The sequence below is a fragment of the Harpegnathos saltator genome, unplaced genomic scaffold, assembly GCF_003227715.2.
Source record: "Harpegnathos saltator strain DR-91 unplaced genomic scaffold, Hsal_v8.6 scaffold485, whole genome shotgun sequence".
NCBI lineage: Eukaryota > Metazoa > Arthropoda > Insecta > Hymenoptera > Formicidae > Harpegnathos > Harpegnathos saltator.
In genome coordinates this window covers 841,137-851,869 of record NW_020230299.1, presented here as the reverse complement: position 1 = coordinate 851,869, position 10,733 = coordinate 841,137, and the positions used below count along the sequence as shown (strand labels likewise).

Genomic DNA, 10,733 nt, shown 5'->3' with positions numbered 1-10,733 from the left:
TAAATATTTGCGAAAGTTAATTGACATTAATACGGATCGTTGAATTAAGACGAGCGGGCACACGTGTCGCGAGACATGGAGATTATACGCTTAGTATTTCACGCACAGAGAGAGAGAGAGAGAGAGAGAGAGAGAGAGAGAGAGAGACAGCCGTTTGAGCGAGCGACAATTTCCCTCATCATCCGAGGGTTAACAGTCACACAGCTTCGCACTTTTGCATTATCAGATATTGCAGTCGCGCGATCGCGGTGATTCGTTGACAACCGACTGATAAATTGATTGCAGTTGCTCAGCATTATCAATGGTAGTGGGACACGCAACGATAAAAGCCGGTCATAAAGAATGACCCGCGTGTCGGTATGCTGTAGGACCGTCGACCTGGCTAAAGCTACCGAGAGACTTTTACAGAGGCATGGCGATGAGCTGCGGAGAGAAAGCCGACGAGGTAAGAAGGCGCATTATCGATAGACCCGATAGGCGAAGTGACGGGTTCGGGTCGTCAGGGAAATTATTGTCACGGTGTGTATATTATCCTCGCTTTTCTCGCCAGTATATGCCGTCGTTCAGAATCGAGGAGAACGTATTGATTGGCACGGAGGAGGAGGAGGAGGAAACTCATCCGGTATGCGCGAACGTCGGGGAGCTGGTTCTCAATAGGTTAAGCAGTAAGCCGGATTTCGTCGGACAGGTAACGTCACGTGAAAATCTTATGATTGATTAGGCTCCGTCGTAGCTCCGTAAGCTTCAATTAAGCTGAGCCGAGAGCGGGGGCTAAGGAAACGGTTAAGAACTCGCGGGATGATAGATGAACGAATAAAAGGATTCCCCTATCATTCCTCGCACTGGCGTGTGTTAACTGTTAATTGTTCGACGTCCGAACCGAGTCGAATAAAGTAGAGAAGTAAGAACGCGCGCCAGGCGCGCGGCTCCTCGCAGGTATCGAGCGTGATTTGTTGCACGAGGATCTTTGTCGAATGCTCAGATCGACGCCAGCACGGGGCAAGAGTGCACCTACGCGGAAATGCGAGAACGGAGCGTCAAGTGTGCGCTGTGGTTAAGGAAGCACGGCATCCGGAAAGGCGATAACATCGGCATACTGACTGACAATCACTTGAACACGTGCGTGCCGATATTCGCCAGTCTATACATCGGCGGAGTAATCTGCCCGTGGGATCACGTGGTACCGAAACGTACGTCGCTTTTCGCTATAAAATTTCGATAAATGTGTACAAGCCCGATTCGATCGGCCAACCTCATCGTCTTTCTCACAAGCGCGAGAGTCATCGTAGGCAGCCGTCGAGGTTGCCTAGCGACTTCGTCGATTAAGAGATACGCGCATTTTCAGTATCCGCGCGGTACTTCCTCTCGCTAATGACCCCGAAGCTGGTCTTCGTGAACGAGGAATCCGTGAAAAATCTGGTCGCAGCTGCAAAGGAGGAAAATATTCAAGTGAAAGTTGTAGTTATCAGCAGTCTGCCAGGGTTCGTGTCCCTGGCGGACATTCTCGAGGAACAGGTCAGCCGCGCGGAGATCGACGGCTTCCGCTGCGCAAAAATCGATAATCCTCAGGACCTCGCGATGATCTGTTGCTCTTCCGGCTCCACGGGTATGCCGAAAGGGACCGAGCTGTCTTACGCGTCTCTTTACCACTGTATCACCCCCGTCGAGGAGATTCACACGAAGAATGAGATATGCGTGTGGGTGCCCACGATACGATGGCACTACGGACTCACCCTGTGCATCGAGATAATTTTGTCGAACGCCAAATGGATCAGTTTCTCGGATGACAATATTAATGAAGTCACGCTGTGCAAGATCATTGAGAAATACGAGGTGAGTTATAAGTCGGGTCCGGCGATCTAACAGCCGACAAAGTCGCTCGATCGATATTAATTCTTTCGGATCGATCGTCACGACCAAACACTAGGCCCTGATTAATTATTTAAACGTTCCCTAATGTAGAAATTATTCATTGAGATTCTGTCGTTGTACGCGATTTCTCTCTTGAACTTTGAAACGTGAGCTTCTCGAGTAATCGTCGAGTAAAGTTTTTCACCTTCTGCGAACGAGGGTTAAATTAAGCTCAGCCTGTTCTAAAACTGCCGGATTACGAGCAAAAATATTCCCCCTCAATTCAAAACAAAGCGCGAAGAAAGATCATCTCTATTTTTGAATTTCAAAGAGATGTCTTATTTACCTGGTTTGCGGAGAGTTTAATATTATCAACGACAGCTTTTTACGACTATGTAATGTATGATTCTATTAGGCAACATGGCTCGGCACCGACCCCAGCTTCCCCAAAATTTATGTCAAAATGAATATCTTCCAAGAACATCTTCTGCCCTCTCTGAGGAAGATGGTAGTTAGTGGGGCATCTTTTACCAAGGAACTTCACGAAACTGTCGCGAAAATTCTGCCGCATGCGCAAATATTACAATGCTACGGTAAGTTTAGTATCTGCGACAATATCTTGTCTCGTCGGGAGCAAATTTGTCCCGAACATAAAGCGTTACTGCTATGTTGATCCATGATATATAAGAACACATGCGATTATACCCTCAGGCCTGACTGACGCTGGCGGCTTGTGCGCGAGCCAAGCAAAAAATAGCAAGCCAGGTTCGTGCGGCTTTGTGAGCAAAGGCACACGAATCAAGATAGCCGACGAAAAAACTGGCGTAACTCTGGGACCCAACATGAGAGGCGAAATCTGTATCAAGTCGAAATTTATGATGAACGGTTATTACAAAAATCCCGAACAAACTAAAGAAGCCTTTGACTCGGACGGTTAGTACTTCGACTAGCGAAACATGATACTTTCTGTAACGATATTTTCTGCGACACTTTACATACAAGAGGCACTTTATCTGAGGAGAGATATCGATGCAATGTAAATTTTTGTCAAAAGACTTGGTACGTTGAAAAACTCGAACGAAGTAGTTGTATTGATACGTGTATGTGCACACAGGTTGGATGCACACCAAGGATATAGGGTATTACGATGAGAACGGCGAGATTTTCTACGTCAACAGGATTTCGGATATCATCAACTACAAATCTATTAATCTGTCACCGGCGGAAATCGAAGGGGTACTCGAGCTTCATCCTTCGGTTCTCAAGGCCGTGGTAGTTCCAGTGCCACATGAAACTGACGAGGAACATCCATTGGCTTTCGTTCAAAAAGTACCCGGCAAAGAGGTGAGATATTGCGCACAATAATTATGCGATATTATTGATATTCGGAGCTATATTAATATTTTTCACTTATATAAATAATACAATTCTTTTATTTCAGGTAACGAAGGAGGAACTGCATGATCTAGTTGACGAGAATTTACCGTGGTATTGCCATCTTCAAGCGGGAATACATTTTGTGGATGACTTTCCGCGCGTCAGTACTGGAAAAGTTGATAAGAAGAAACTGAAGCTATTGGCGAAAAGTTACGTCAACTAAATTACTTGAGAAATTTTTGTGTGTATCAAACTTTTAATTGTTTTTCTAAATATTTTAATATTAATTCCAAACTTAACATTTTGATTTTTTGTTTGCCTGCATGTATGCATGTATGTGTATGTATGTGTTTGTACAACTCACATTTAATTTATATAACTTATATGCAGGGCCTTTATATCCCGTTTTATTTTTAACAATAAAATATTTGGATATTATAGGGTTTCAGAAAAAAAAATGTTTTGAACAAAAATTTTATAGTTTCAAGGTAGACGTAAGATAGTGGATAAAATTGTTGATCTTCAGTTTCTTTAATGAAAATCTCTCCATTTTTCACATTGCATATTCTTACCTCAAGAACTTTTTAAAACACTATAATGAAATATTCTCTCATCGAGTACTTTTTGAATTACGAAGTTTAACAAAATTATAATAACCCCGGCATTAATATTATCTGAGGTATATCGCGTTATGTTTTCTTTTAGATTTACATCTCCGTTGTGTGCGTGCATACATGCATGTATACGTGTCAATATATTATAGATAAGATGTAGTAAATCCTCTCTGCTGTACACATCGAGAATCAACGGTTCCGTGCAATAAATTGTTAGTTTAAAAGTTGCTCAACATTGACACAGTTAACCTCAGAGTTAACCTAGTTAACAAGCCAATTGTCAGACGAACGTATTCTTCGAATGACAAACAACGTTACGTAAAATACTGCGGCAGGCACTTTTTATTCGCCAGCGTTACTATAAAGTTTCAAGCTTCATAACTCGAAAAATAATCGACAAAAAGATACTTTATCATATTGTTTTAAAAAACTCTCGAAATAAGCTACAAGAATATATAATGAAAGGTAGAGGTTTTCATTTATGAAATTAAAGATAATGTAAACAGTTAGCGGATAAACTCCGTCAAGACCGCGGAATATTAGATGTTAAAACCGTTAGATTATCGAGAACGAGTTAAATAAGAAACATAAACAGACGTCTCAGACGAATAAATTCGGTGACCAAAACTGTTATTCTGATTATTAGCTATTATTCGTGAATCTTTGATCAGCATATATTTGCCAATATATTATATCGATAATCATGTTTCGAATAATACGACGGCTCGTTAACTTTATCCGCTGGCACAACAATATCGACGTGAACCAATAAGAAGCCTTTAGGACGATTCGACAACGAATATTAAGAGTAGCGATATTTAAGACCAGGAGAAGGAGACCCTCTTCATTGTTTACTCTCTTTGCTTTTATCACGATTTTTGTAATAGAATAAATACTGTTATCTGTTATCGTTAAATTACTTCAAGTACGTGTCACTTTTTCTACCGTGTGTGGTCATCCTCGTCCTCATTTCCTTCGATTATCGCGGCGACTTTTGTTTTCGGCGGCTCTTTTCGGCTCTTTCTCTTTTCCTTCGCGCTTATAATAATTGAATAATTAATCGTGAATGTAGAAGGCAGTTACTAGATAAATTGGGCTATGTTACGGCTCGAAAGGCTCGAACACTCCTCCATCTCCTTTGATTTTTTAATTTCTTGAAAATTATTGCAAATTTTGCAAAACGGTTTAGGACTTTTGTGTTCGCTTCGTCTCGCTCTACGTCTTCACGAGAGATTGTTCAGGTGACCTGGAACACCCTATATATTACAATTGTATCTATCTATTGTAATAAGTATTGTACTTTATAATATATATTATGAGATCGAAATACATATATTTCTGTGTATTATTTATTACTAGAGAATTAAAAATTTTGAATAAAATGTTTGAATAAAATTCAATTATACAAATCTACGGTTAAATGATTTGCTTTCTTCGTCAAATTAAGTAATAATCGAAATAAACCAACGAAATGTGGCTGACCTCTCTTTTTATAGAGTAGGTGTATAAATATTGTAAGAGAATGTTGACGACGGACTACAACCGATTATTTCAACAATAATTTGCTTCTATCTAATGCGGAAAAAAAGTTTGATTATAAAATCTATCAAACTCTCTGATTGACCAAATATTTTCCATTCATCGATGTATATCATACAAGATTTCGTAATCACTTATTTTACGTAATCACGTAACAACGTATCATGCGTTCGAAAAGAACTCTGATTATTTGTCGCGATTATTTGAACTTTAGAGTTAGGTTTAGGTTTGAATATTGATCTCAATCCGATTTTACGTCATATCTGCCGATTATTACTTATCGTTTATTATATGATATGAAAATCTATCATTGACCAGGGAGATTGTACAAATTTGTACAGCCTTCTTTCCATTGTCCTTCTTTTCATTGTAGAAAAGAAAATTGCGGAGAACATGGAAACATTGATAGTCAAAATGGATAAGATATTTATAGACGATTTATATAAGATAAGCTAAATATTTGTGATAATATAAACGGCATCAAACATGACGACAATAACAATTATCAGTTACCCCACTAAATGCGCCATTTCCCCTACTCCTATCCAAATCAATCCCCGCTGTCGCACTAATACGTACACCTCAAGCCAATCTTTTTTCATTTATCATCGCACCTACATCATGTGAATAATTCTCCATACCTCATTTTGTATCCTGCAGCGCCAAGATTAAAGCAAAGAAAAGATTTTATACGACTTCCAACTCGAATCAACAGTCAGCGCGTGCTGGATTATTAAGAAAGTAATTATTACAAAATCGATCAAAATGGGCGAACCAATAACTAATAACAAGGTAAGAGACATTTCAGAATAATTACATTATAGGAAACATAGTTGGTCATCGAATGTCTTGTAATTAAAGTCGAATAATTATCGCCTTCCACATTTCTTGTGATTTGAAAATTTTTTATCTATAAAACTCGTCAATAGACATATCTAACCTTGAGATTTATACATTTTCCACACACTACCTTCCACATTACTACATCGTGCAAAGTATTAAACTTGCAAATTTTTGTCGGGCGATTATTTGTCGAGAATACCTGTTTCGAATGTATTCAATGTAAATTTACAGAGCAACAACAGTGACTTTAGGATTGAAGATAACATTCTAATCGGGAAGGAATTATCGATACCCAAAGTCCCCATCAATGTGGCCGAAGAGACACTCAAGATGTTGAAGAGCAAACCGGACTTCATCGGAGAGGTATTTTAGAAAAAGTTATCGTCTGTGTCATTAAGGTAGTGTGTCCGCATAGTGATGCATTTTCTCTGAGGATTCACCAATTTATTAAACTATTTAAATGATAAATATTAATTTAAAATGAGATAAATGTACACATGCGTTATTATAAATATACGAAAACATTAACAACAACAACAACAACAACAACAACAATTTTCATTTTCTTTTATAAAAATGCTTTATTTTCATTAATATTCACATATATTATTAAAATGTTTCAAAGGCTTCAAAGATAAGAAAATGGTTTCGCGAACCAACTACCTTAATCCTGTCTTACATGGACGAATAAATAACATCCATATGTGTCGGCGGCGATTTTCTCCGCTCCGAACTGTGTGAAATCCCGCGTATATAATATACGATTAAAATAAGACAAAAAACGCGAAAACACAGTGATTTTGTGCTCGGCAGGTACATGCTCTTACGGGTAAAGTGCAAACCTACGCCGATATGAGCGAGCGCAGCATAAAATGCGCCCTTTGGCTGAAGAAGCAAGGTGTGAAACCGGGCGATATAATCGGTCTGTGCACCGACAATAACCTGGAAGCGTTCCTAGTTTTGTTGGGCACTATGTACATAGGCGCCATTAGTAATACTTGGGATCATGAGCTTTCTCCGAGTAAGTATCTTTTATTCTACTCCATTCTTCTTCTAATCGTATCATGGGAAAGAGACAGAGATAAAGTACGACACGCAACGACAATTAAAATAACGACAATTAAAATAAAAACTGCATCTCGTCTTGCTGCAAGTCCGGCAATTTAAAAAAAAATATATATTATCTTACGATGCTAAAAAAATTTATCTTACAAGTAGATCTGCGATAAATTTAGACAATGTGCGAAGAAAGGTGCAGCGCGCGTGCGTTTTTAACTAATCGACTCGCACGTGTTTAGTGACGGCACGATACTTCCTCTCTCTAACATCGCCAAAAATTGTCTTCACGATAAGTTCATCGGCCGCGAGTTTAACGCAAGCGGCTAAGGAACTCGGCATGAACTTGAAAGTGGTGACCCTCGACAAGTTGGACGGATACGAATCCTTGGAGGAGGACGTTGTGAGGGATCACGACACTCGCGATGTCGACGAATTTAAGTGCTTCACTACACAGCCGGATGACGTTGCTATCATTGTTCCCTCTTCGGGCACTACGGGTCTACCAAAGGGCACGATGATCTCGCATTATTCTTTGCACTGCTGCATGCATCCCGAGAAAAATCGCGACTTAGTGGGCCATACATGTATCGTCGCACCCACAATGCGTTGGCATTACGGTGTTCTGATGGCTTATAGGATTATTGCTGCGAACGCGAAAAAGATCATCGTACCGGACAACGACGACGCCGAGGCTTTCTGTCAGATTATCGAAAAATATCGAGTAAGAAGAAAAGTCATTCTTGAGCAGATTCGACAGATTCGAGACCGATTTGATTAACACTGCCTTGATGATTTACAGGTAACATGGTTCGGCACTGATCCGTTCATGTTAATCAAATTGACTAAGAGCAAATTGCTCGACAAATATCGGTTGCCAAGCTTGAAGATAATTCTTTCTAGCGGCGCCCATCTCAAAAAGGAGTATCTAGAAGCACTGCGCGAGAAATTACCCCATGTCTTCGTTACGAATCATTACGGTGAGTGGGTCGATCCGATAGAATCAAGCGAGTATTATCTATTGTTCCCCACTCTCCATTGTATTTAAACTTCAATTATAAAACTCCAACTCATGTTAGCCCGAAGCTCCCCCGAGCACGTGTACGCGTTTATAATTTCCATCGAGCAGAATCTTAACCTTGTAATATCCCGTTATACCTCCACCGCATAATGACCTCTAACACGATGGTGCTTGACGTGAGATGCGATCCACTTGTGTGGAATTTAAGTTAACGATGCTTTGAAGACAATATAATGTATAATAAATTTAGAAGAAATATCCGACACGCAGTTCGAGAAAAAAATACTATTTGTTGGAATAATTTAAAAGCAAAATCAGGTTTCTCGCTGCACGCGTGCGAGTGGTAAAGATGAGATTTTCAGTTGTAACAACAAGTCTGTTTTGTTTTCGCGTAGGAACTACCGATACGGCATGTGTATGCTGTGCGCAAACTAGAACTACCAAACTAGGAACTGTGGGTTACGTATCAAGTAACGTCCGCATAAAGATAGTGGATCAGGAAACGGAGGAAGCGCTTGGACCTAACAAGGTCGGGGAACTACGTTTGAAAACCCTTACTATGATGAAGGGTTATTACAATAATCCGGAAGAGACAAAACGGGCTTTCGATTCCAATGGTACGATGAATCTCGAACGCTCGATGGAAGCTGGCCAACGATATCAACGATATCAAAACCAGCAATACCAGCTCGGAGAGCTTGTACATTATTATACACATTATATATAGGGACAGACAGAAAGAGAGCAAGAGAGAAATAGTGAGGGGGGAGGAGGAAAGAGGGGAGGAAGAGACAGAGAATAACACAGAGTAATGCGAAACGTTTCAGGTTGGTTACACAGCGGCGATCTGGCGTATTACGATGACAACGGGGAGGTGTATATTGTCGATAGGATATCCGACTTTATCAATTTTCGAAGTATCAACGTCTCGCCCGGAGAAATCGAGACTCTTTTAATTACTCATCCGGCAGTGCTACAAGCGGCGGTAATAGGAATACCCCATGAAGTTGACGAGGAACGTCCGAAGGCTTTCGTACACCGAATGCCGGATAAATCGGTAAGTGTATCGCGAGGATTACTGCAAGATAACCGGCGGACGCGCGGTTATCTTGCAGTTACGGACAGCGCGATGCATTTAAAATTTCTATACTGGCCTCTATGCACGCTTCCGACATCGCATTCATTGTACACGCAGATTCATTACATTTCACACGCAGATAACAGAGGCGGAGCTAGTCAGGTTTGTGGAGAAAAACATGCCGGATCATTGCAAACTACGCGGCGGCGTTAAATTCGTGGATCAATTGCCGCGCACGGCCACCGGCAAAATCTCGAGAAAGCAGCTGCGAGAAATGTATGTGGATTAAAGCGCGGCGAACTGCACAGTCAACGAGGGAGTTTTATCGTGTCGAAAATATAATCTTGTGAAAACATTCAAGTTAATGTAAGATCGGTATCGGTGCATATTAATGGCGAAAGACTCGAGTCTTCAATGAAAATATATGTAAATATGTTATGGAGAAGAGGGAAAATCCCGTAATATATATCATCTGTCACTCTCTCCTCCATACGGCCATAATACGACAAGAGTATTTCCTTATTCCATCTTGGGTTAAGAATTGCAATCGCCGATGTCTGACTACAAAAAGCTCAATAACTACGAAAAAATTTACTCAAATCGAATAAAGTTACAACGTTTTGGAAGAAGCTTATTCAAAAAAGGTTACAAAAATTTGATAAAAAACAGAGAGTCCTATTTAAAAAAAGAGGCAAAGTAATCTTGATTTAATATTATAGACGCCATTCAGGACCAAATTGATAAGATTATTAATAAACCTTTTTAAACTCTACAACTTTTGAAATATCTTTTTGTAAAATGCGTTCTTTTCAAAATATTAGACCGTTGCCAGACTTTCCGAATATGTATGTATAAATGCTCTGTATGTATATATTATTTTATAATATATATTCTATCTATAATAAAGCAATCGAGATACCCGTAATTTTTTCGCATTATTTATTACTAAAGAATTAAAAGTTTCCAATAAAATGTTTCACTCAGTGGTTCAACCCTACGGTTAAATTATGTTCTTTTGTCAAATTAAGTAACAATTAAAATAAACCAATAAAATGCTAGATCTTTTTTTTATAAAGTAGGTAAACAACGGACTACAACTAACGACAGCAATTATTTCAACAATAATTTGTTTTTATCTAATACGTAAGAGATTTAGTTATAAAATCTATCGAACCTTATAAATTATGATGAGTTTATAGACGATTCACACAAGGTAAAGAAAATATATCAAGTTTTCCAAAAGTAACGGACCCCTCTCCCCGATCTCAGTGTAACGAGGGCTAAGTAACAACCATTCGTCGCACAGCCGACGACCGCCGCGAGCCCCCCTCAAACCGCACCGACCACCCGTGCC

General features: G+C 39.8%; 1 protein-coding gene across 1 annotated transcript; it reads left to right on the top strand.

Annotated features, from left to right (window-relative positions):
• Nucleotides 1–308: 308 nt before the first annotated feature.
• Nucleotides 309–10,214, top strand: LOC105182017 (bacitracin synthase 3). The gene is made up of 16 exons (XM_011139148.3): nucleotides 309–445; nucleotides 551–688; nucleotides 983–1,190; nucleotides 1,346–1,833; nucleotides 2,267–2,444; nucleotides 2,563–2,784; nucleotides 2,966–3,195; nucleotides 3,293–3,437; nucleotides 6,052–6,173; nucleotides 6,456–6,587; nucleotides 7,038–7,245; nucleotides 7,523–8,004; nucleotides 8,083–8,260; nucleotides 8,697–8,918; nucleotides 9,129–9,358; nucleotides 9,519–10,214. Exons 1-16 carry the CDS (start codon nucleotides 413–415, stop codon nucleotides 9,666–9,668), a joined length of 3,366 nt encoding a protein of 1,121 aa, XP_011137450.2. The 5' UTR covers nucleotides 309–412; the 3' UTR covers nucleotides 9,669–10,214.
• The last annotated feature ends 519 nt before the right edge of the window (nucleotides 10,215–10,733 follow it).

Excerpts from the sequence above, each read along its gene's own strand:
- LOC105182017 (XM_011139148.3), top strand. The coding sequence starts at position 413 with ATGGCGATGAGCTGCGGAGAGAAAGCCGACGAG. Across the intron at positions 689-982 it reads AGCCGGATTTCGTCGGACAG|ATCGACGCCAGCACGGGGCA; the intron begins GTAACGTCACGT and ends TCGAATGCTCAG. Across the intron at positions 8,261-8,696 it reads CTTCGTTACGAATCATTACG|GAACTACCGATACGGCATGT; the intron begins GTGAGTGGGTCG and ends GTTTTCGCGTAG.